The sequence below is a fragment of the Camarhynchus parvulus genome, chromosome 1, assembly GCF_901933205.1.
Source record: "Camarhynchus parvulus chromosome 1, STF_HiC, whole genome shotgun sequence".
NCBI lineage: Eukaryota > Metazoa > Chordata > Aves > Passeriformes > Thraupidae > Camarhynchus > Camarhynchus parvulus.
The window spans coordinates 89,742,146-89,767,984 of record NC_044571.1 but is presented as its reverse complement, the minus strand read 5'-3'; the positions used below and the strand labels follow the sequence as shown (position 1 = coordinate 89,767,984).

General features: G+C 43.9%; 2 protein-coding genes across 3 annotated transcripts in view; one reads left to right on the top strand and one right to left on the bottom strand.

The window, feature by feature from the left end:
• The window catches only part of ATP6V1A (ATPase H+ transporting V1 subunit A), a 31,821-nt gene extending 12,341 nt beyond the window's left edge, over positions 1-19,480 (top strand). For both annotated transcript variants that reach the window (XM_030944938.1, XM_030944947.1), the window contains exons 2-15: positions 77-171; positions 1,897-2,025; positions 3,479-3,693; positions 4,414-4,551; positions 5,045-5,196; positions 5,995-6,157; positions 7,459-7,567; positions 9,012-9,134; positions 9,224-9,338; positions 11,003-11,066; positions 11,795-11,998; positions 13,922-14,016; positions 15,168-15,339; positions 17,216-19,480. In XM_030944938.1, the coding sequence (XP_030800798.1) occupies positions 90-171; positions 1,897-2,025; positions 3,479-3,693; positions 4,414-4,551; positions 5,045-5,196; positions 5,995-6,157; positions 7,459-7,567; positions 9,012-9,134; positions 9,224-9,338; positions 11,003-11,066; positions 11,795-11,998; positions 13,922-14,016; positions 15,168-15,339; positions 17,216-17,308 (1,854 nt within the window). In that variant the 5' untranslated portion in view covers positions 77-89 and the 3' untranslated portion in view covers positions 17,309-19,480. The remainder of the gene's footprint in view (positions 1-76; positions 172-1,896; positions 2,026-3,478; positions 3,694-4,413; positions 4,552-5,044; positions 5,197-5,994; positions 6,158-7,458; positions 7,568-9,011; positions 9,135-9,223; positions 9,339-11,002; positions 11,067-11,794; positions 11,999-13,921; positions 14,017-15,167; positions 15,340-17,215) is intronic.
• DUSP12 (dual specificity phosphatase 12) lies at positions 19,474-23,123 on the bottom strand. Its single transcript, XM_030944959.1, has 6 exons — positions 22,837-23,123; positions 22,644-22,757; positions 22,442-22,560; positions 21,406-21,502; positions 20,826-21,012; positions 19,474-20,321 (listed from the first exon to the last, which is right to left on the bottom strand). Exons 1-6 carry the CDS (start codon positions 23,103-23,105, stop codon positions 20,160-20,162), a joined length of 948 nt encoding a protein of 315 aa, XP_030800819.1. The 5' UTR covers positions 23,106-23,123; the 3' UTR covers positions 19,474-20,159.
• Positions 23,124-25,839: the final 2,716 nt, after the last annotated feature.

The following is a 25,839-nucleotide window of genomic DNA, read 5'->3' as shown; positions in this document are numbered from 1 at the left end:
GCAGAGGGAAGAGGAGGAAGCTACTATGTGTGTGTGTTCTTCAGGACTGACTCTTATTTTTTTTTCTTTTGTTCAGTTGAACAGGCAAGATGGACTTCTCCAAGCTCCCCAAAATCCGTGATGAGGACAGAGAGGCTTTTGTTGGCTATGTTTATGGAGTCTCAGGACCTGGTAGGTATTATTTTGTAGAGGAAGTAATAAATTTTGTTTTATCTAGGATCTTGTTAATCTTCACTTGAAAGAAGTATAAAAGAGCTCTGGGTAGTGCTTTTCATCTTTTTTTTTTTTGGGTAGGGGACTTCAAGAAGAATTACTGACTTACAGTGTGACAAACTATTAAAAAACCTGCTAACAAGATGTTACTATTAATTAACCTTTTTTAAAAACATAATGAACAGAAGCAGGCAGTTGAATAAAAACAAAAATAATAATAATAAAAGGCAAGCTTTCTGTATGAGAAAAAGCCCCTTGGTTGGAAATCTGCAGGGCCCAGTATGCTAAGCTTCACTAAAAGGGTATGAAATAAATAGTCTGTTCTTGCTGAAGGTTTATCCCTGTGCTTTCTGATATCCTCAGTCCCTGTCAGTGTCAAGCTGCTCTGTTTACTGCACCATGGGCTGGGGAGCTCAGCAAGGAGCCACAAGAGTCAGGGAAGGTGATAGAATGTGGTGATAGTGCAGCTGGGAGAAGGAGGACTCTTTCTTCATCTTTATCAGCTGAAATAGTTTAGGCTCTGCTAGGAGCAGCTTTTGAATAGATGCAGACTCTACTGGCTTTTCTGCTCCCTCCTGCATTCTCTTCAAGAGCTGAAGGAAAGGATGGGAATGTGAGAACAGAAGATTATCAAGTTTTTTTGTTAATGCAATGTATTCGATGAATAAGAAATTCCCTACCTAAACAGGCACAATTTTTTAACTGTACATTCTGTAAATGCAGAGGTGGTGCTTAGAAACAGTTTCAAACTGACACAGCTTTCTTTTCCAGGAAGTGGAAAATGTATTTTTGTGTAAATATGTGACTGTGATCATAATATGCAAGACATAGTAAATTTTGTTCTAAAGCAGCCAGGACTCTGTATATGACCTGCTGAAATCTAACTCAAAGCAGCAAGAAGTTTCAGGCCCAAAACATGCTGCACAACAGCCTTCATCTGTTGAAAGTTAATTTAACTGTGCTTGTATAATGCTTAAATAAGAAATGTGAAGTGGGCAGGATGCCTTCTTCTGGACAGAGTATTTTGCCAAGATAGACGTAGTTTTTCTACAAAATAAAGCAAAAAATAGTGTTTTCTTAAAAGCTTTCTAGGCATCGCTTTAGATGCAAGGGTATTTAGCAGGTGCCTTGGCTCTATCTATCCATGTTTATGTCAACATCCAGATGCTACCAAGGTAAACAGAAGTTTAGTGACTTGAAAATGCTGCCCCTGAACCACAGGCTTGTGTAACTAGCAGGCATCGAGTGAGTTTTGCCATTTTCTTGTGTGTTTTAATTATTCAGATGAGAATGTGGCCCAGCTCACTGCAAGGGAGAAGTGCCTATAGAACTTGTTTGTCAAAGTTTACAGCATCTCACACCCTCAACGTTTGCAATCTGTCAAGACAGATAAGAGAAATTATGGCCTGAATTGTCCTGTGAATTACTACATTCTCATAGTGTCCTTTTCTTCTGGATAAAGGACAGAGTGAAAACTGTAGGAAAACTTATTCTTTTGACTTCAAACTAGAAATACCAGGAGTTGTGGCATCCTTTTGTCAAGTCAAGAGTGTGTGTCTGATATGGGTGAATACCAATATTCACCATGTGGGTGAATATGCTGTGCAGTTCTTACAGACTTGTGAAGGGTAGGTTTCCTGAGCTGCAGGAAAAATAACTCGCCTATGTGCTTGTCTTTTGCAGTGGTCACGGCCTGCAACATGGCAGGTGCTGCCATGTACGAGCTGGTGCGAGTGGGACACAGTGAGCTGGTGGGGGAGATCATCCGCCTGGAAGGGGATCTGGCAACTGTCCAGGTGTATGAGGAAACTTGTATCCTTTTCACTGCTCCCTCTCTGCTGCCAGATTCTCTGGGATCTGGCAGGACATCTGTTCTGCATCTGTTTTGTAAATTTTGATGGGTTTGAGGTGAATCTTTCCTTGTGGGGCTGTGTAACAAGGAGGCTTTTTTGACTGGGAATCAAAGTGTATCTTAGAATTCAAGTGCATTTTGATGCCTCTTTGTTAAAGCAGTTGACAAGTGTCAATCATAAATTACAAACCTAAGCAATATTTGTTGCATCTTTGCTTTTCATAACTGTGCTTGTATAATGCTTAAATAGAAATATGAAGTGGGCAGGATGCCTTCTTCTGGACACAGAGTATTTTGCCAAGCATAACAGATTACACTTTTTTTTTTTCTGCAGTAGGCTTACAGTATCTTGGTCCAGCTATGATGCAGCATATATTCTAAAAGCTAGGCAATGTAAAATGTATTTTTTATTACATATATATATATGAGAAAATGTCAAAAAAGAAATCATAAAACTTGAAGGCAAGCCTCTTTCCCCTTCCCAAGGGGGCTGTGTGTATCTGTAGAGCCTAGGAAAAAGGCTGTGCTGGCTCCCAAACCTTGGTTCTGAAGAGCTTGCTGGCAAACTGCTGTGCTGACTAGGTCCTGTCTCTGCCTAATAATTTATCATTTAAGATGGCATCATTGTTACAGTATCAAGTAGTTTTCCATCAGTACATGGAACAAGTTTGAGTATAGTTTACTTTCAATCTCCTGTTGAGAGGAAACTTGGTCGTAGGCCTCTCTGAAGTCAACTTGTATTAAATTTGTTGAGTTTGTGTAAGTTTTGGAGGTTTCTTTTGAATTCTAGCAGGCCCTTCTGCTAAGGTGCCAGCTCTTTGCTGAGAAAAGTCCATTGTGAATCTTTGGAGCTTATGTAGTGCACAGACCTGACAATTTGATACAAGATAGGAGGGCAATAGTGCTGGTCTTAGACAAACTCTTTATAAAATTAGGCTGCTATTGAAAAAAGCTGTGCAAGGCTCAAGACCAAAGCACTTGTGTTCTCTAAACAAATTTTGAAGTGAAAAATTCCATACTTCATAACATTATCTGACTTAAACAGCCTAATCTGTTTTCTGGGTCTGAAGATGTAAGGAATGTGTGATGTTTTGTCATCCCACTGCCTGCCACTCCAGTGGACTCATCCATATTAGCTGACATTAGTTGCCAACAACAGTTGACTTGAACAAATGATTGTAAAGCAGAATATTTGCCACTACTCTGCCTCTCTAGAGGATGGTGAACTTTGCTGTTTGAGCAAATTCAGAATTTACTATAAGGCCTACATGCTTCTCGAATGATGATGTGTAACATAGGAACAGTATTACCCTAAAGTCAGAAAAGGGGTTTGAGAGTATGATGTGAACCTGATGACTTCTGCCTGGTTTCTTTCCCTTGTTCTGGATGAACTTCTCCTCAGCAATTCTGTAGCTGGTGTCTCTGTAGGAGATCCTGTGCTTCGTACTGGGAAGCCCCTATCAGTGGAGCTGGGGCCTGGCATTATGGGAGCTATTTTTGATGGTATCCAGAGACCTCTCTCAGACATCAGCACCCTGACCAAAAGTATCTATATCCCTAGAGGTGTCAATGTGTCAGCTTTGAGCCGAGATGTCAAATGGGACTTCACACCTTCCAAAAATCTGCGGGTAGGTTCTGACAATCCTGTGTTCCCCCCTTGCTCCTCTGCCCCCAGAGGTTAGGCCTGGAGCAGTGTGCTAAGGCTGTGACTGCTGGGACCTGTGGTTAATGCTGCATTATTAAGTTTGCAAAAAGGAGTGCTAGGAGGTGGTAGTGGTGTATGAGACTGGATGGAGATCACCAAAACTTACTTGATATGACTTATGGTGTCTTGCTGCTGCATATGAGAAATTTACAGAGTTTTGGTGTATTTACCAAACCATAGAGAAACTCATGGAATGGCAGTAAGTATTAGCAGGAGCAAGTGCTACCTGAGCAAAAAAGAATGACTGCAGCACACATTTTGCAAATGGTGAAGGTAGCCTTAGAGCTGGAAAATGTCATGGCTTTAGCCCTTTGCAGCATCTTTTTTCCAACCCTGCAGGTTAGCATTTGCTATCCTTTCTCTTCTTAGCACATTAGGTTGAGAGGTGGAAAAGAAACGAGGAAAATTTCTTTTGTCTGTTAGTAATTGCTCCTGTCTGAGCCTTGAAAGGCACTTGAGCACAGGTAATGTTGCTAGCAATGCTGTTGGAGTAATGAGTTATGTAAATGAGCTACTGTGCTGTAACAAGGAACGTTTAAAAAAGGGGTAATCACAGTGCTAGACTTAATAGCTGTAGTATTTTTTACAGTTTGTAAAGGTTCTTTTTTAAAAGTTATGACTAATAGACCTGTTCTGATTTTAGGTTGGCAGCCACATCACTGGTGGAGATATTTATGGTGTGGTGAATGAAAACTCCCTGATCAAACACAAAATCATGCTGCCCCCACGGAACAGGGGTACAGTTACATACATTGCTCCTCCAGGAAACTATGACACTTCAGTAAGTCTCCCAAACAGCAGCTTCTGGTGTATTCCATGTCTCTTTTATAAGGTTGATGTACTCTTTCTGTTCTGCATGAGGCCAGCTAAAGTGTTTCATGCGACAAGGTGTCTGAGTTAATGATCACTTCTGCTACCCTGCCTGCAGGAGTTGCATTATTTTGTGCAGCTATTTTCTATGTTTATGGCTTCCCAATGGCATTCCACTGTGCCATGTTTGATGACCTTTGTGGGTATCTGCAATATCTTATGAATATGTAAAATTCACTTGCTTTTCAAAAGCCTACTTTTAATGTTTGGTGTATCTTGCTCTGTTTTCCCCCAGAGGCCTTGTAAATATGGGAAAGAGCCTTCCCTTGGGAGGTGATGATTGCATGTTGAGGTTCTAAGAGCTCTGTGGTGTTACCAAAAGCCTGTGCAGAGTAGTTACAATGAGAATTTATGTGCTGGTCCAGTGTGCAGCTGTTTGCTTACTTCACATGTCTTTGTGTTAGGATGTTGTGTTAGAGCTGGAGTTTGAAGGTGTGAAGGAGAAGTTCACCATGGTGCAGGTGTGGCCTGTACGCCAGGTCCGTCCTGTCACCGAGAAGTTACCAGCCAATCATCCTTTGTTAACTGGCCAACGAGTCCTGGATGCCCTCTTCCCGTAAGTACTTCCTTTTATTTCTACTGTGTAACAAATCTCTCCCTTAGGGGGAAGCAGAAGCAGGAGGCCTTAGAGCATTAGGTTTTTTTAAGGGTAAGCTTTCACCATGTGTCACAGCATAATCTTAAAAAATATTAAGCTGAACTTCTCGTATTTATTTGGCAGGTGAACCCACTGGTGGAAAAAGGAAGTTTAGCAAAACTGTTCTAGTGCATTAATCTAGAAAAAACTGGACGTGCATAAACTTAACCATGTCACATCTGCAGAAAGGCTAGAACTTTCAAGCTTGCTATCTTCATTTGGATGCATGAGTAGGATATCTTTCCATGGTCTTGAGGATGTGTAGTTTCCAGTGATTTTTTTAGGAAAACACTTGCACTTAACTGTAACAAACTGCTCATTTAAGCAGCTAACTTCTAAGACATTGAATTCAGTTATTTTGGTCCTGAAATATTGTGCTGCTTATTCCATAAGGCACAGCTAAGTACAGTTGTTCTTTTCTTAGTATTTCCATTCCATCGCTGCTTCCAGCTGTGAAAGCCGCTATGTCTCAAGCCCAAAAGTCATGCTGTTGTATCAGCATAAGTCACATACTTCAAGGACAGGAGAAGAAAAGGATGGTTTAGTTCCTTGATTTTTTGGTTTAGTGAAATACCTCTGTGTTTCTCACCTAGATAGTTGAATGTGACCCCTGTCATTCTGCTTTTGATGTGGGAGTTCTAATGGAAAATATATTCTAAGATGGGAAAGAGCTGTTTTTTAGTTCCTTGCAAATCACAGTCCTTTTTCTTTACTCAGGTGTGTACAAGGGGGTACAACAGCGATTCCTGGGGCATTTGGTTGTGGAAAGACTGTGATCTCACAGTCTCTTTCAAAGTACTCCAACAGTGATGTCATCATTTATGTAGGCTGTGGAGAACGAGGAAATGAAATGTCTGAAGTACTGAGAGATTTCCCTGAGGTTAGTATGGAGATTTCATGGAGAGTAAACCTTCCTGGGAAGACTTGCTATCATACTGGTATTGTAACCAAGTAAAATATCATGTTGGTAGAGCGACTTGAAAAGATCATCTTACCTGCCATGAAGCTCTGGCAAAAATCCCTTTTGGCTTGTTCAATAATTACTTCAGTGGTCCCTTAATAAACATCTGGACGAGTTTTTGGGTGTGCCTTCTAAGTTGTTTAAAATAAAGCTAGAGTGAATGTCAGAGAAGAATTTAGCACAGTTGTAAGCATCTCACCTGTCGCTGGTCGTGTCTCTAACTTGACCATGCATAGAAAATGCTGCATCCATTTACAAGTTGCAGGGTGGTGATACAGTTACCAGATATTAGTTTGACATGTTAAGCTTTGGAATACCTTTTGAGTGAAGTAGAAAATACCTTGTTAATTAAAAAAACCAACAAACAAACAACGACCAAGCAACAGATTTAGCAATCCTTGTACCTCTTACTATGTTTTATTGAAGTTGTTGTGCCAGGGTCAGCTAGTATAAACTGTCAGGTAGAAACTTCACTGTCAGAAATAGGGGCTAAAAGGCTTGGATGTGTTGGTTGGTGACAAAGTGGGAAAGTCAAGCTGAGATAGCCCTGAAGAAGGCAAATCCCAGGGTATTCATAAGTGGAATTCTACACAAATGTCAGGGTGTGCATTCTGTTGTTCAGGGGCTTTTAAGGCTTCACTGAGGTTAAAAATGTGGTTTTATGTCCAGTTGTCAAATACTAATTGGCTTCTTGTAGATGGGGGGGGAAAAACTCTCTAAATCCTAATGGACTTATGACAGCAGGCTAAGAATTTTTAGCTCTTTCAGCCTGGAAATCTGAGAGAGGACCATGTGCTTCCTAGTGCAGTGGGTTTGTCATTACTTACTTGAATGGGATCAACAGGGATTTGGCAGTTGCAGAAGATGAGTTGAGGCTGAAGCATGTACATTAAAAAATTAAGCTGTGTGCAGTCTGAAAGACAAACCAACATATACCAAAATTTTGACTCTCATCTCTACTCTCAGAGTAGCTGAGGGGAGTATCCTGATACAAGGCAAGTAAAACAGTGAAAAAAAAACCCCAAACAAACAAACAACAAACAAACAAACAAAAAACCCAAACCACCAACCCACAAAAAAAAAACCAAAAACAAACAAAAAACCCCAAAAACCAAAAAAACCCAAACAACAACAACAAAAAAACCAAGCAGCAAAAAGTTAACCAAAAAAAATCTTGCTATTGTTACAGTTTTCGTGTTTTTCCTTTTCTTGTGTTTTAGTTAACAATGGAAGTTGATGGCAAGGTAGAAAGCATCATGAAGAGAACAGCTCTAGTAGCAAATACTTCCAACATGCCTGTGGCTGCCAGAGAAGCCTCCATCTATACTGGTAAGATTTACAAGAAGATAAAGTTGTATAAAGCAAGCCATCATGCTCTAGTATATTCAGTTCCTGAGATGACCATGTCAAGAAGCCAGTTTAGTTTCAGAAGTAAACCCTTTCAGACCTTGCCTGCACCAAGTCTTAGTATCCTAATTGAATCTGGCTTGCTTGCATATAATTGCCATTTCTGAATATTGAGTAAATTTTGTTTATAAAGTGAATTTACTGTGCCAAGACTTGTGTAGGTTTTCTGCATGTGTTAATTCTGCAAGGTTTAGTTTTTGACTGGCTTTTTGCTGACAAGTACAGCTACTTAATAGGAATAGGACAGGAATAGTATTCTCTGAGCTGGTAGACTAATATTTCCTTTGCAGCCTCTTAAAGACTTTTTTAAAAGTTCTTTTTTATGAACAGTTGTCAGATAATTCAGATAAAACACAACCTTTTCTCACTCTTGTATTCTTGTGGTTTGAAGGGGAAAGAGACATTTTACAGTTAGAAGAGTCTTTGTTCATGGTTTCAGTGAGGAAAAGTGTTGGAACCCAGGAATTTCCTCTGGCTGCCCTGGAGGACTCGAGCCCTTGCCCAGGGAGCTCAGAGACCTTGGCACAGAGCCCAAAACCCCTGTGCCTTTGATTTAGCCCTTGGAAAAAACAATTACCAACCTTATATGAAGAATTACAAGCCATGAAAGTTTAAGTAGAATGACAGTGAATTTATCACAGGGTGAAAAATAGATTTTTGGGGTTTTTAGAATGGGGGTTCAGGGGGCAAGATGGAGGAATCTTGGCATGTCCAGCCTTTCTCCTTCTTCTTCTTGGCCTCCATCTTCTGCTGTGATGTTGGCACTTTTAGATTGATTTAGAGCAGAAGCTCACTGTCTAACATAGGTGATAGGTATTGGAAAGTTATTGTAAATAGCGTACATGTAGTTTTTAGTATAAAAAGATAACCGGCCCAGGGGCAGGCAGTGTGCCTCTGTCTGTCCTGCTGAGCGGACCTCGGCAGGTCAGGAGAAAAAATTTTATAGATAAGATACAATAAACAACCTTGAGACCGAGAAATGAAGAGCTCCAACTCCTTCTTCAAGCACCGGGCTGGGAAAACTGGGAAAAGAGACTTTCTCATGTATCTTGGGGTCACTCTGACCAGCTAGAGACCCTGAGAGGAAAGAGTAGCATCAGTGACATTGCAGTGTCTCTTCAAAGAAATACACATGAACGTAAGATGAATCTGAGTGGTTCATAAACAAAAATGAGGTGAGTGAGAAGAACTAAATTGCAACTGCAAAAAGAAAGACAGCAAGGACATAAGCAGGAAGAAAGAGTAACTTCCATTGTCTGTTTCCATCAAAATGTAAATCAAATAATTCAGTTTATTTACGTATTTGTGATGACATAGAATTCCTTTCTGCACTGTATCCTGCAGCAGGCTGTTGTCTTTGTCACAGGAATCACCCTGTCCGAGTATTTCCGGGATATGGGCTACCATGTCAGTATGATGGCAGACTCCACTTCCCGGTGGGCTGAGGCCCTCAGGGAGATCTCAGGGCGACTGGCTGAAATGCCAGCTGGTGAGTAGTCTTTCCTCAGTCTAGGCTTGTAAATGCAGCCCTTCAAACTGGGAGCCTCTGACTGAATCTCCGTGTGTTGGTGTTTGCAGACAGTGGTTATCCAGCCTACCTCGGTGCCCGGCTGGCCTCTTTCTACGAGCGAGCCGGGAGAGTGAAGTGTCTGGGGAATCCTGAGAGGGAAGGCAGCGTCAGCATTGTCGGAGCGTGAGTGTTGCATTGCTTTGCCTCTGCACCTGCTTTGTATGACACTATTGGAATTAAACCAATATATCCGGATGGAACATGCCTGGGCTCGTCTGGCCCTTGCTGCTTGACCAAAGGCAGCAGCTGTGGTGGTTTCACCTCAGAGACACCCCTGGCTAGCTGGATATTGCAGCTGGGCACTTGGGACAAGTCCAGGCATGCAGGAGCTCAGGTTTACCTCTGGTGGAGAAGCTTTAAGGAAAGGAGTTGGGTTCTTCTGGAGCGTTTTGATCCAGAGCTTTATTCCTGGCCCACAGACCTCTGAATGCAGCAACAGCTCCAAAGAACTCCCGAACCGTGTGGTTGCTGTGTCTTTTAACCCCAGGAGAGGGGGAGGGAAGGGGTAGGGATCCCACCAACCAGGTAAGGGGGGGGGAAGTCTCAGGGGACAAATGACACCTGGATGGCCTAATGTCCCCCAGGGCCGAAAGGCATCTTTTGGACTCTGCCAATCACCCTTCTGGATTGCTGGATTGACAGACAGCACTCCGCAGGGGGCAAGGGAGGGGGAAAGGAGTGGTGATTGGCACCTGGGGAAGGACCACCGGGAAACTGAGGCTAACCATGACATCACACTGCAACATGACACAGTACCTTTTATTTCAGACAAAAAGGTCTCGTTGCTCTGTGCAGCTGCAGAACTTAAAAATATGAGAGTGAGTAGGTAGATGCTTAGTCTCTGTTCGTCCAGAACTGCTGCTAAATTGTGCGTGGGGGCAGAAGGAATGAATGCGGACAGGTAGCTCTGTGGAATCACAGGCACAGCAATCGGATCAAGTGGCTCAGGGAAGAATGTCATTAGGGCTCTCTGAAAAGTATGTCAAACTATGCTCAGAGCAGGAAAGAAGGGGCAGTTAGAGCAGCAGTGTGTGCACTTGGAGGCATAATGAATCATGACTCTTATGCTCAAATAGAGTAGAATTCCATGGAGCAGTGTATCTCAGGCTGTGATGTGCTGTGAGGAGCATGTTGTCCGTAGGCATTCTCCTAGGTAATACTGGTTTGTGTATCATATCCTGGGCAAAGTGGATTCCCTGTGTTTTCAGGAGGGCCCCGGGCATCTGCAAGAACACCCAGAGCTGATTTTTTGCTCTGCTTAGTTCTGTTCACAACATACATATGTAAGGGCTTTCTGCTTTTGAGATTGGAAGACAATTTTTTTTTAATCTCTGGGAAGGCATGTATTGGAGTGTCAAGCACAAATGAAGTAGTGACTGTATAGGTGAATATCAAAAATAATTTCAAATTGGCATCTTGTTTTCTGTAAAATCACTACACCGTGTATTCATGGTGTTCTATCAGCACTCATGCTGAATCTGTTCGAGTTGAGACAGGTTTGATGATCCAAGCTGGAGTTACTATCTGCAGCTAACATGACTGAAATTACACCTTAATACTGTCAATCTGTCACTGATGTAACTATTTCATGGTATGCTTGATATTACCCCTGTGTGGGTATTCATCAAGCACTTTGTGCAAACATATTGCAATCTGTTATTTACTTGAAATCATGTTGACTTTTCTGGTTTCTCTGCACTGAGCTATGCAGTCAGTCATATGTTCAGTACTTCAGTTTGAACTGTGAAAGTAACTCTGATAACCTTTCCCTATCTCTTCCTGCTCAGTGTCTCTCCCCCAGGTGGTGACTTCTCTGATCCTGTCACATCTGCTACCCTGGGCATTGTTCAGGTACGTCCCACAATGTTGCAGCTCTTCTGTCCACTTTGTTAGACTCCATATGGTTGTACTTCAGCACATTTGTGCCAGTGGCTGGGGTGAGCTTTGATTTGACACAGGCAGCATTGTAGGGTGTTTTGGAAAATGTCCTAACACTGTGAAGAGTGACCTTGTGACATGGTCTCAAACTGATGTGTTTGAGATCCCTTTGGAAGAAGGAGTGAAGGCAGCAATTCCTTCCAACACTGCCTGCTCAGGGATGTCTGTGTGCTTTCTAAGTGCGGCCTGTTGAGCTGCACTGGAAGTTTATCTGTTCTAGCTGAGATGGAAAGCAGACCACTCTTAATATAGGTGCACTGAAACCACAAAAAATCCTCAGAGAAGCTGACTGGGAGTGTCTTGCAACTGTTTGCAGTTTTGGGAAAAGCCGTTACATCTATTTGGTCTCTGCTTTACGTAGACTCCAATATTGACATTGCTGTGGCTAACTGCTCCCTCATGAAAAATCTCAAGCTGAAGAAATCTGAACTCAGCTTAGAAGTTGTCATTTTTTGAGAAGTGTTATTTGAATGTCACTGCTATAGTTACCGGGCTCCCAGGCTTCCATTTGTGAAGCCTTTGCTATGCTGCATTAACTCCAACTTGCTTGACTTCCTCTCTTTATTTTTTTTTAATTGCCTTAAATTATTTTAGTTCACTTTTGATTTGGAGAGCTGATTGACCTTTCTGGCTCCTGGCAGGTTTTCTGGGGCCTGGATAAGAAGCTGGCCCAGCGCAAGCACTTCCCGTCTGTGAACTGGCTGATCAGCTACAGCAAATACACGCGAGCCCTGGACGAGTACTATGACAAACATTTCACAGAATTTGTCCCTCTCAGGACAAAGGCCAAAGAGATCCTACAGGAGGAAGAGGACCTTGCAGAGATTGTGCAGCTTGTTGGGAAGGTGAGTGACCAGATGTGGTGTCATTGAGCCATATCCTCCATTTTCTTATGGTTAGTGCAGGCTTTTGGCCATGTCTTAGAGCAGACTTGTGCATTGCACGCAAAAGATCACTGGGAGGTGTCAGACTCTCTCATCTCAAACTGTGCTTTATTCCAACTTTCCTACATGTTGTTTAACTTCTAATGACAGATAGCTTTTCAGATTTGCTAAACCTTGTCTTGGTGCTGCTTTTCTCGTGTAAATGATACTGGGACATCTACTGCTTGCTTTAAAGTTCACTTGCTTTAGTGTTCTATTCTATTCAGTTCTATTGCTGAAATGCCCTTTGCTGCAACTTAAAGTACTATTCCATTGGAAGTAGTCTTTGTAGAGGAATTATGCAAACCCACCTTTACTATTGAAGTAATCTGAAGGGTTGCAGTTTATTAGAAACCATGTTGCCAGCTTCAGGACAGAGGTGTTGGCATTTACAAGTTGGCCTGTAGAAACAATGTGAAGTCTGCTTTTTAAAGAACTTGTGATTATCTGGTTTTTTCTTTCGGAAACCTGTGACATATGGCTCCATTTTGCAGGCATTCTTTAATTTCCTTATTTCACTTCAGTGTTTTGAAGAGAAAGCTAAACTTGGACAGGAAAATTTCCATTGAAAGCTCTCAGAAAGGACCCAGTGAAAACTGTGTTTCAGCTTAGCACTGTAAATATGATAATTGGCAGGTTCCTGGCACATACTTGACAGTACTTTAATTCTGTGATGTTCAGATGAGCTATTGTGATTTACAGAGCTGTAGTAGTGTGTAGTAACATGTATTAAATGTAGTTACATGGAGGAAGTTTGCTCATGGTGCTCTGTCTCTTCACTGATGTTCTAGTCCCACCAAGACAAGACCTTTCATCACATCTTGCCTAGCAGAGCTCTCTTCTCTTGATGTGTCTTTGAAGAAAAGGAAATGGGGTCATAGGACTTTCTGCAGTTCTCTGTTTACAAAACCATCTTCTAAAAGAGTGGTTTGCAAAGCAGGGTAGGATTGGGTCCTTGATGTGGAAGGGATGTTCATAAGCCAGTACTTGTGACTAGGCGTTGTTCTCACGATAGAATTACTGGAACTGGTCATTTTTTTCTCAGAGATGTTATCTTTGACAGTTTATTTCTGTCAGGGCTTGGCTAACAACTGCAACAAACCTTTAGAAAGGCAGAATTCTGGAAGTACAGTCAGTATAGTTTTTTATTTTAGCTCTGAATTCTGTTAGTCTCCTCATGAAGGAAGGTTCAAGCTTCCTATCTAGTAAGCAAGTGGGGCTACTTAAAGCTTAATCAGGCCTCTTTAGCAAAAGGATGATGAAGGTGGAGAAGAGCAACCAAGAGCCAAGTGGTGCCAAGAGCAGCAGTGTGCAGCAGTTGTGGCTTTCCTGTGGAGTATGAGAGGCATTTTCATCAACTCCGTTTCTTTTCTTGAATGCCAGGTGGGAAAAGGACATTGGTAACGGTGCAGACTAGTACCAAATTCTTTAGTTTGCTTCTTGATCTAGCATGCTAGTCTTTCTTCCATAAAGGTTGAGAAAGGTAAAAATTAATTTCTCTTTATGTAGGAGGGTGATGTTTCAATGTATCTAATAGCAAAGCTGTTTGGATTTTCAGTGTCTGGTGGCTTTTCCATGATCTTAAACAATGGGAAGGAAGTTCCCTTTATCATCAGATAGACCTAAAGCAGACTTACTGAGTATTTGGCTCATCTTAATCTGGCAATCAGTTAAATTGGCTATTCTATAGCAGGGGGTGAGAAATACCCAAAAGACAAGAGTTCTGCTTAATCCTGTCTTAGGAGGGTGGGGAGACAGGTACTGAAAGACAGCTGTTCTTGGCCAGGACATCCTGTGTCTTCATGGACTTGAGTACTAAACTAACTGTTTACCTTACTTTTCTAGGCTTCCTTGGCAGAAACAGATAAAATTACCTTGGAGGTTGCCAAGCTGATAAAAGATGACTTCTTGCAGCAGAATGGTTACACGCCTTATGACAGGTGAGATGTGACTGGCCACTCTGCCCTCTTAGTCCTATGCAGTCTGGGTTGATACAGTTATTTCACATGGAAGCTGACCAGTGCAGAAATTAATGTTACTGTGTGTGAAGAAGTGGAAGAACTGTGCTTAGGTAGCTCATTCAACAGTGCATTCACATTGTCTTACCCAAGGCATGCAGACCCTTTCTGAAAGCAGAAAACTTTGAGGTTCCCAGGTCCTCCTCTATTGTTCTGTTAGCCAATGTTTCTGCAGTAGAACATCTGAGGAGGAGGACAGGACTGCTTTATTTTCATAGACAACATCCAAAGTCTTCCTGTTTATTCCTTCAATACACAGGGGACTGCAAGAATCTGTTTTCAGTTACTATTGCATATTTCTTGAGTCAAGTTCAATTCATCAAAAAAAACCTTACTCTTTCTCCCTAGTGAACTTTTCTTCTTTCCGTGCTATGCTTGTGTTTTAACAGCCTGACAAGGGGTCTTTTTGTACTTCATCTCACTCTCTAGTCCAGGTAGATCAGGAAGTCTCGAGAAATGTCATCAGTAGAAATGTCAACATCCATAATTTTGTAACAGTGTCTGCCTTTGATCAGGTTACTAGGACAGGTGTGTGTGTATGCTATAGGAAGCACAGAAGTAGCACATAAATAATAATGAGGTACCTTTTATGGCACTCACCTACCCGTTAAAAATGGAACTGCATGAAGTGTTCCTGTCATAGAGAAACTCCTTTTCATGTGAGCAAAGAAACTTGCAGAGCTGTCATCCCAGCCTGTTAGGAGGAAGCCTGCTCCCTTGATGGACAAAACAGGAAGGAGGAATTCTGTTGGCTGCTCATTGTTTTCCTTTACTTGTTAGCATTGGCACAGATTGAAATGTGAGACTTGTAGAGCAGCAGTTCCTGTTCACTCCTGTTTTGCCTGAATGTTTGGGTACTGCTTCAAAAACCTCAACTTCAGTCAGCTTCAGGATGATTGTCTTGGCCTGCAATTTGACCATTTAAAAATGTGGGACCTATTTGAGGCAGCCCCTCTCCTTTGGCAGTATCCATTAAAAATCCCTGGAATAAAGCAGGCTGGCACTCTTTCTGTCAGGGGAGGATGCTGATAACTGTTCCAAGATGCCTGACAGGTCCTCTTCTATTCCATCAGGTTCTGCCCTTTCTATAAAACAGTGGGAATGCTTTCCAACATGATTGCATTTTATGACATGGCACGCCGTGCTGTAGAAACCACAGCTCAGAGTGACAATAAGATCACGTGGTCCATCATCCGAGAGAACATGAGCGAAATCCTCTACAGACTTACCTCCATGAAGTTCAAGGTATGTTTGTAAGGAACTGGGTTGTCCTGCTTCCTGTGAGCTTCCAGGGCCTCTGGAAGACTGACTCACAAAGTGGTAAACACACCAAAGACCTTTGATAAACGTCTGTGAACAGAGACTCTTTGCTATAATTTTGAAAGCAGTTAAGAATTGGTTTGTGAGCACTGGTCAGTGCAGAAATCCAGTCAGCTTATGCTGACTGTGCAGCCTTGGCAACCCCACCTTCAGCACTCTCTTTTATGTTACATATAGTCATGGTAACAGTACAAGCATCTTTTCTAGTTTGCTTTGAGGGTTTTGTGATAAAATTCTGTAAAAATATTATAACATGTTCTAAGGAGACTATTGTCAGAGAGAAGCAGCCTGAAGCCAAACATGGGACACGTCACATACTATTGCAGGAGCATTTCTTTCCTTAACTTCTATTTACAATAGCTCAGTTGACATTTCTATCATTCAGTTTCTCCTGGATTTAAACTCCAGGCTGCTTATACCTGTCTCTAATATAAAAGAGACTGCTTGAAGTGGGGAGAGGAAGGGAGGAGTAACTTTAGCATGGGCTTAAGACAAAACAAGTGGATTGGAGCACCTGCCCTGGGTAACTTCAGTAGCTGTCATTTTAGGGTACAGCTTTACTAAAACTCCTCCAGAGCATGCTGGTGTAGCAGTTTCTGGTAGGACAATGGTAACCTGTGATACTGACTGATTTCCTCAATGAAATGAAATGCTTACTCTGTTAAAACTTGGGTAAGTCAATACTGCAAATCTTTGAAGAACAAGTAGCATTGGATTAAATATGTTTAGAATTAAATATTCTGCCATGCCAATGTATTCTGTTCCTGCAGGGTACTGGCTTGTTTCTGCAGTACATGGGTTCCTGGTATATATTCTCAAAGCATCGAGAACATAACAAGATGCCCTTGGGGACATGAGCTTCTTTAAGAGCTGCCTATGTAGATAGAATAATTAAAACACTCCCTACAAACCCTGGCTCACCAGCAGGCGTGTGAGGTACAGCAGAGCAGTGGACAGCATGGCTGAAAAAGGGAATCCAGAGAGTGAATGTATGTTAAGTGGAGCTGGACCTCTAATAGCTATGAAAGTAAAATTGTATTCCCCAGGTCACAGTTGGACAGGTGTGAGGATTCAGATGTCCTGCATCCTGTGGTTTGGGTACTTTGGAGAGACAATGTAAGAAGTAGTGCATCCACACATGTAAGGCCTCTCTGTTTACCAAGAGTTGCACTGACCCAGATGAGCATGGTGAAGATGTTAAACAGATTTCACAGCCCAACAGTTCATGCTTCTTGCAGAGAAAACCTTGCAGCCCCAGAGCAAAGCTGATAAATGTTTTGCCTTTGTCTTTCATGAAAAATATTCTGAGAAAATGAAGCTGTACAAAGATATTTTTGAGATTTTAATGATTACACAATACATTTTAATTTGAACCAAACAACCTCTAAGTAATTGCAGAGTAACTCTTCCACTTACTGGGGATGCACTGCATTTGGTGTGGGGATAGGAGCTGGTATTAATCACTGCAGCTCTTAAATCACACAGCATTAACCAAGACCCTCAGTGTTTTTTGATTGCTTTCCAAATCAGTTGCTTTACTGTACAATAACCACTGCTCATGAAAAAAAAAATCTTTTTCCAGTACCCATTCTGCCTGCTCACTAATGTGGGAAGAGAATGAGATTTAAACCCTGTGGCTGTTGGTGAGACAGACAGGATGCAAAGACAGAGCTACAGTGCCTGCTCTGCAGTTGGCAAGTGTTGATCCCGAGTCAAGAGGTTACAGCAGTGGCAAACCAGGGCTGACTTAATTACCATGGGCTTTTCCTGATGGATCTGTTTACTTGCTGTGTTCTTTCAGGACCCTGTCAAAGATGGTGAAACAAAAATCAAGGCGGACTATGCTCAGCTGTTTGAGGACATGCAGAATGCATTTCGAAATCTGGAAGAGTAGACTCGACCTCTGTGACCACTCCAGTTTGTCCTCTCAGTTCCTCATCTCAGCTCCTCTGCTTCCCTACCTTACAAGAATGATGCAACAGTACTTGAGTTGATAAATAACCCTGTGTTTCCCCTGTTCATACTCAGAGAGTGTCTTTACAAGAAACATTCCTCTTAGTTTGTATTTGGCATTGCTTTGTGCATCTGAAGTGGTGAGTGATGTGTGAATGGGCCTGGCTGAGTGAGGAAATGCTGTTGTACACTTCTAGGGTGGGAAAAATGTCATCTTTCCTCTCCCAGCTCTCCTGGTAACCAGTCTTTCACCTCGGGGTGTAACCAGTTGAGCTGCACTGGCAGAGGAGGTGTAGGTCTTCATGCAGTCATGCAGTACATTGCGAGCTGGCAGTGGGAAGGGCATTTACACCTGCCACTTTGCTAAGTGACTATCAGACATAGAACTCCCTGTTCTCAAACAGAATTTTTGACCATATTCTGATGACATATTGACACAACCAAAAATTCTTCACTACTCTGTCATTTCTGAGTCTCTCAGCTGAGTCTTTTGGTACTGAAATGTGGTAGTTCTGGTCCCCTTCAAGAAGGGACTAACTAGAAGATGAGCATATGCAACTGGTATAATTTTGTACACTGGAGAAATACAATTCTATCTTCCTGCTTAATACAGATAGGACTGTTGGACTCAGCATTAGCTAAAATCAAAGCCACAGGTGCTCAGCTTCCAGCAGAATTTTACCTTCTTGGCTCCCTTTCATCCCATAAAATTTCCTGACACTCAGCTGCTTTACTTTGTGAAGCTTGTGATGCTGCCATGTACTGCAGGGCATGGTTGGCAAGGTACAGTGATGCCACACGTGCTGACCACAGCGTGGTCCTTCCTTGGTGGTGCTCTGCCAGTGCAGTTGCCCCCAGTGCAATGCCCAGGTTATGCCAAGGAAAGGAAAGCACGTGCTTGGCCTTCTTCCTCCACCTGTGCTCACCTGGCCTGTTGGGTGGTGGCACAGAAGGTCCCCAGCTCTTATGTAAGAGGAATGTGTGATGCTCAGCTGGGGGCAGGGGATGAATGGGGGAAGGTTGAAGAGTACAAAATGTATTTACTCCTGCCTTGTTGATTACGATGCAAGAGAAACCAGTGGCTCTGGTCTTCTGCTCTGTGCTGTGGAAGCACTCTGTCAAGCAGCTGAAACTGCTGTCTCTTGGGCTTTTTTTATTGGTAAAACTAGACTGAGATGAGGAATGAGCAGAGCGCAGCCTTTATGTCAAACTCCCTGAGCCCAGCACTCATCCCATTGCTCCAGAGTGCAAGAGAGAGAGATGCTGGCATCCTCTCCAGTCTCTCCCTCTTGATTGTGTCAGGTGGCATCCCATGCCCAGCTGGGTTCCAGCTGCCACCTACTGCTTTGTTAGTCCTGAGACAGCACCTGTTGTTGGTGACACCGTGCCTGTGTGAGCGTTAACTCTGAACTGAAGTATTTCCACCGGCGCCAGCTTTGAACAGTAGTGATGCAAAGGGATCTTGTGCTACGGACCAAATGCTGCCACTTCCATTATGGTATCAACCCACTGTTTGTCAGGGGAGAGCCCAGCTGAAACTTAAAGGGATTGACTATTTTTGGTTCTCCCGAAAAGAAACTGCTCCTGCAGCTGATATTCTGGTAGTGAACGCTTAAGTTTACAGCTCACTAAACTTTTGGTGTATGCTGCTTATTTTATCAACGAGCATGTGTGAATGAGTAGTCACCATCCAAGCCCTTGCTGGGCTCATCGTTTGTACCCTTCACCACTGTACAATGTAGCATTTCATGCTAGAAACCAGATGTTCTTATCTCTTTAAATAGAGGATGTTATAAACTTTACAGAAGATGTCTAAGATAATGCAGTTCTAATATTTATTGTGCTGTACCTGGCCCTGAAGTGTGACCAGTTCAAAGTTTCATATATATTTTTGTCCTTTTTGTTTTGTGTCTGTTTTCAGTGTTGAGATTCTGATGTTCACTGTGTCCTGCAAGTCTTCCTTCCACAGCTGTGGGAGGAATTACAACATGGGCAGAACCCCACCACCTACTTTATCTTGTATATTTCATAATGTATGTTGCTGGAAATTGTGTAAAAAAATAAATTAAAAAAAAATTGTTCAAGTCAATGAAAATAAAATTGATTTAAATTAGGTTTTATCTGTCCTATTTTTTTTATGTCAAACCAAACCTATGCTAAACAGTGGTGTACACAGCAGCCCATCACAAAAGGTGAGAGCTTGCTTAGAAATTACTTTATCACTTTAGGAATTTTTCAAAACTGCAAGCAGTAATTTGGCATGGACTCTTTACTTCAGTTCTCCTATTCCATTAGAGTTTGCACAATCCCGTTACATGAAAGCGTTACAAAGTAGTAAATACTCTTGGGGCAGGTATTTTTAGGATTACTTTTAATACAATAAAAGTGTAACTGTAAGTTTGCCTTTTGCTGCCACGCATGCAGAACAACTGTAATTGTACCATTTGAGGGCAGTTGGCATTTTGGATCAGAAGCTGAGCAGCACTACTGCCCACAGCAACTCCTTCTGAATAAGGAGTTGAGACATTCTGTAAACAGCAACACCATAAATGAAGAATACACTAAAAACATCACACTTGGCCCATTTTGTAGATTTGACCACTCTGTAACACCTCTTTGAATAAAGTGTTCTGGTATTTCATAGAATATATTAAGAGATACGTCAAGCTGAAGGTGTTCCAAGTAATTTCGCCACCTCACAAAGGGTTCGAAGTCATAAGCTCATTTCCTGGCAACCATGGACTAGTAGTTCTCAGTAGATGTTAAGAAATCCATGAAGTGAAGCGATAAGTTCAGGTTTTGGCAGTCTGGAAGTTACCAACAGGCAATGTCCTCACTTCATCCACTCGGCTTTTGTGGATCTGGAAGGCCGGCGTCACCCAGCGGCCACAGGAACACTGGTCCCCCCTCCAGCTGAAGGAGCCCAGCTTTGACGTGCATTTGGGACACAGAAGCTGCAAGAAAAACCCAGGACTCAGTCTAAGACATGTGTTGATGTGGACCTAATTAGAAAGAGGCCAAAAAGCCAAACTGGAAGGGCTCTTTAGCCCTGGGGTGTAGCAGGCAGCTGTGCTGGCAGATGGGACGGTGTGCAGATGCAGCTGGTGGGACCTGGTGGGATTCCAAGAGTTTTACCAGGGTCCAAAGGACTCGGTCAGCCTGAGACCACAACAGGCTTCTGAAGTGCCAGAAATCTTTCTCATAATGGAAACAAACAGCAGATAAACCCTCTCCAAGATCCTGGCTGGTATTGTCAGCACAAGCAGAGCATTTCCTTGTGAAAGACTATTTTACATTTAAGCATCTGCCCGTAAGCTGCAAAATTTACATCACAAAGGCTGGGGAGGCCTAGGACCTTGTGTGGGGATTTTCCTTTCTGGGAAGAAACACAATTCTGCCTCTGCAAAAAAACCAACCCAAACCAAAAATGCAAAGAAAAAGCGCATGCTCCACTTCACCTGTCCTTCCATTACTCCAAGCAATGCCGGTTCCATCCACTGCACGGGCTCGATGAAGTAGGAGGTGCACTTTTCCTGGCCATTCCCAGAAAGCCGTGCAGACTCTGTTATCCTCTTGTGGGCAAAGGCTGTGGGTCCCATTCCTTCCGTGTGGGACAAAATGCTGGAGCTACGGAACAGAGCACGTCTGTCCTCCACAACATGGGAAAAAAGAAGTAAAACAAACGGGTTTTTAACTGGGCAAATCTACAGACAACAGAAAATGGGCATATGGGCCTCCTGACTGAATATTTAAACAGGAGTACAAATTATACATGTTTTTGATTAGTCTAGAAGGTTCACAAGCACCACTCCAGGGAACAAAAGGTTTTGTGTTTTGTAGTTTTGATTTTTTTTTTTTTCGCAAACACAGTATGGAAACTTAGGCAACAGCTCATTCCTGACCTGACAACAATGACATGCCCATTGATTCACACTGGTTATTCTACTCTTGAGTAGATTTCACAATGATGTTTTAAGGAGAAATATAAAGTATTTTATAAATATATAAAAATACATATTTTTTTAATACATTAAGTACCTGCATTTCCTGCATCTGTAGAGAACCTCTGTGTTCAAAGTTTGACATATAGTAGTAGGATCAACTGCAAAGACTTCTCGGGGCAAGTCTTGAGGTTCTGCAGAGGGGTCAGGACCATGTTGTGAATCAGGCCAGCTCAGCCATGCTGCATTCCTGGGAAGGAGACAGGAGTGCGCCTCTGTCCCAGTCACAGCCTGCAGGAGCCACCTTCTTCCCTTTCATTTGCCCTCTCACCAATTCCAATAGATTAAGCTAAAAACAAAAGAGCCTCATCCTGCCATGCCTAAGACGGAGGTTTGCTTAATGCAAGGAACTGGGATCTAGACTATGGCCTCAACCATGATAAAATAATGATATTTTGCTCTGTGTTCTTACTTCAGCAGAAATTAAAGGTAGAGGAGGTTTCTGAGCAGTTGTGCCAATGTCTGAGTGCCCAAAATACAGAAAGTCAGCTTGCAAATGGGACAATTTGACAAAGTCAGCTTGCAAACTGCTAAGGACGATGATACACAAAAGGCAACAGTACTGTGATGCAACACTCAGATCGTGCAAGAAAAGCTACAGATTATAAATTTATTATAAAATTACACCGATGCACACGTATCTCTTGAAAATTAATGTATGAAAGTTTACTTCATTACCTGCATTTCAACTTTATCTCAAGTTTTGCATGTTATTTTTTTCATCACATTGACATATTTTCTGAGGATGCTGTTTGCTTTGCCAGGGATGTAAAAATCACGAAAAATATAAAATTGACCTTCACCATTTTTCACACTTTGCTAAAGGTCGCAGCTCCTTACAGATCTCATTTCCCATGCATCTCTCAAAGGTACATTTTTTCCCCCACTGATGAGCTGGGATTCTCTAGGGCTGGTGTAACGTGAATGTTTGCCCTGGCCAAGTGCAGGCTTGGCTCCTTTGAGGGTAAGACTTGAAGTCCAGCTCCTTTGACAGGGCTCACTCCGGGACAGCCTGTTCCAGCCTGTTCCCCTGCTGGGACTCTGCTCCGCGCACCCGCGCTGCTCCCACTCACCGGAGAACCTCTGGCTGAGCATCTCCAGCCGGTACCGCTTGTAGAGCGCGCTGCTGGTGTCCACGGCGCACCCCATGGCCTCGTAGAGCTTCAGCTGCGCCTGGAAGCCCGGGTTCACCCTGCGGCGGGGCCGAGAGCAGAGCGGCGTGAGGGGGGAGCCGGCCGGGCCGGGCGGGCCGAGGGGCGCGGGCGGGGCACTCACTGCGCGTCCGGCTTGGCGGCCCTCACGGCGGCGAGCGCCTCCTGCCAGCCCAGCCCCTGCGTCTTCATCAGGTAGGCGGCGACCACGGCCACGCTGCGGCTCACCCCGGCGTGGCTGCAAGGCAAGGGCGGCCCGTCAGCGGCAGCGCCGCGGCCCCGGCCAGCGCCGGGCCCCGCCGCGGCCCCGGGCTCACCAGCGGACGAGCGCGGCGCCGCCGCCCGCCCGGGCCGCGCCCAGGAACGCGGCGCACTCGTCCAGGCGGCTCAGCAGGTCCGCGCCGGGCTCGTCCCGCGCCCGGACGTGCATGGCCCGCAGCCCCGGCACGGCCGGCGGCTCCTCCGCGTCCACCGTCAGCACCGCCACCACCCCGGCCGCCGACAGCGCCGCCGGGGACGCGCAGGAGTCCGCGCCGCCCACGTAGAGCCCCGCCAGCACCGGCACCATCCCGCCGGGAGCCGCCATGGCTGCGGGAGCCGGCAGGGAAGCGCCGCCCCCGGCACGGCAGCGCTTTCCGCTTCCCTTGCCAGTGTGGAAAGAGTAATTTCCGTAGTAATCGTCACGCAGTTGTGCCTACCGGGGCGATTCTCTCCTGGCCGCGCCTGTCTTAACTCTTCTTTTTTTCCCCCACCCCTCTGTCTCCTTACAAATGCTCAGAAAACAAATATGTATCACAGGAGCGGTCAGGTTTCAAGGGACCACAGTGGTCCAACCTCCCCGGTCAAGCAGGGTCGTCCAAGAGCACATGGTAAAGGATTGTGTCCAGGCGGTTCTGGAGTATCTCCAGAGGGAGACTCCTGTCAGACATCACAGAGAATAGAAGTTTTCAGTTCCCCTTGAAGCTGCTAAATAGAACTTAAATACTAACTAGCAAAATAGATAAAGGAGTATAAAAGTAGACACACAGGATGCTAAATATAGCTGGAACCAGTGGATAAACAGATAATGAGGAATATAGTGGCTTTTGTGCAAATCCATGTAACAAGAAGCAGCAGTATATGTCCTAAGAGAAGCCAAAGTCATCTACATCATTGGGGATGTCAGGAAAATCCACAAATGCCAGAGGTTTATGTCCAAAAAGGAGACAGAGGTGTCCTGCAACTTTATTTGAATAAAAGGAGAGTTCACTGGGGCACACACCTGCAGGGTTTTCTTTCTTGAGGTTTCGGAGGGCACAGCTGCCTTTTATCCTAAACTCCCTGCTGTGCGTTGCCCTCTTCCTTTCCCAGTTGCTGACGTACTTGGCAGGTACAGCCTTCCTGAACTGCCTGCCACACATTCCTGCCTTGAACCTACTATTTTACCCCAAAATTCAGGCTTGTGCAGACCCTTGTCTGTTTCAGGAGTGAAGCTCTCTGGGCTCTGCAACAAACCTGCTGCCCAAAGTTGGCAGAGATATTAAGACCCATTTCAAATACTTTAACACCCATACCTTCACCCATCAAACTGTTTGTGAAGACATTAGCTTTCCTTTCAGGGGCACCCAGTGAGTATGACCACCAGAGACCCCTTTAGATGACCCTCTAGGACCATAAGGGCTTCCGAGGTAGATCCATGCAAATTAGTTCTAGGAAAAGTGATGTTTCTGTATGGGAAGTACACTGCAATGAATATGTATGGTTATGATGGAATTTTACTCTGGACACAGCTATATTAGGGAAGATACCTTCTAGGAATCCAGCACACTCATAATAAATAATCCCTGCTTTCTAATACTTTAAATTGTGTTAGAAAGTTTGTTTTCCAGCTGTTTTCTGTCTCACTCTACACCTCTCTGGACAACTTATTCCAGAGCATGATCACACACAGAGTAAAGTTCTTCCTCATGGTCAGGAGGAACTTCCTGTGCATCAGTTTCTGCCTGTGTCCAGGCGGCTGGCACCGGTGGGAAGAGCCTGGCTCCATCCACTTTTTACAATGGCAAAATGCCAAATTTTGTTATAAAGACCTGTGCTATGCTCTCTCCATGGCTGGGACACAGAACCTTAACCTGTCTCCACTATATGGCATAGAAGAGCCTAAAGTGCTTAATTCCCATCACTGGGCGATTGTTCTAGTGCGGCTCTGTGTGAGACAGCTGAAGGCAAAACTTGCAAAACCATCTACAAGGGCCTCTGGGATCCTTGGAGGATGCTGACTAGCCATGGAGGAGGTGAGACTGGCAGTCACCTCAGACCTGATAAGGCGAGGCTGAAACCAGAGAAGGGAGATGGTTATCCCATTCCCGCAGGAGAGGCGGATGGAGCTGGAGTACCGCAGAGCAGCTCTCGTGCTGCAGGAGGGATGGGCCACCACAGGGATGCTGTGAGGATGCTGCCTATGAGACACTTCCTCACCAGTGCCAGCAGACAGCATGCACCAGTTGCCAGTCTCGCTGGGAGAGGAGCAGTGGGACAGCAGCTTCCAGAGCTGTGGAGTGTCTGTGTGCTGCTGGTGGCTCTCTGAGCAGACTGAGATGACTCTTTGTAGTTGAGATTGCCCCCAAGGTTTCCCAGGGTGCAAGGGCACTGCTTGAAGTTTTCTGCCATCCTGCCTCACCTCCCATGGCTGCCCTAGTGCCAGTGTGCTTGTGCAGCAGTCCAGCTGGCAAGTTGCTCCAGGGAAAGGCAGATCCCCTCTTTGGATGAATCAGTTCTAAATCACATAAACGTGACCCACAGGGTATGCCTGTGTATCTGAGTAAGGGGAGTCTCTGACAGCTCTCATTTAGATTATTTTAAGCTACATAAATGTGCAAAATATCCTCTTCCAGTTCCCATTTCCACCAGTGAGAAACGAAAGGTTTACTGAAAAAAAGCATTTAAAAATGCAGGCAACTTTCCAGTAACAGCAGAGGAAAAAAGCATACATACTGAAAAGAAAGGCAGGTGGAAATTAAAACCAGATAAAACTGTGTATGGACCTTTACTTGTGAAAGCAGATAACAGTTGTAGCAAAGGGGGAAAAAACTACCATGGGGAAAAAACAGATTATTCATTTCTTGAGTGATCTGAAAAATGTCTGCAGACGACTACAAGTTACTGAAGGGGCTATGAGTTTTACAGCAGGGTTATATTGTCCAGGTATTATGTGAATACTAAGGGGTGGTTAATAATCTCTGTTAACCTTCAAATCTGTGAATGTGCAGGGGCAAACAGTATTGTCTGCAACTAAAACCGGGCAGGGCTTGATGCAGGATCCCAGGAGGTTGGTCCAGTGG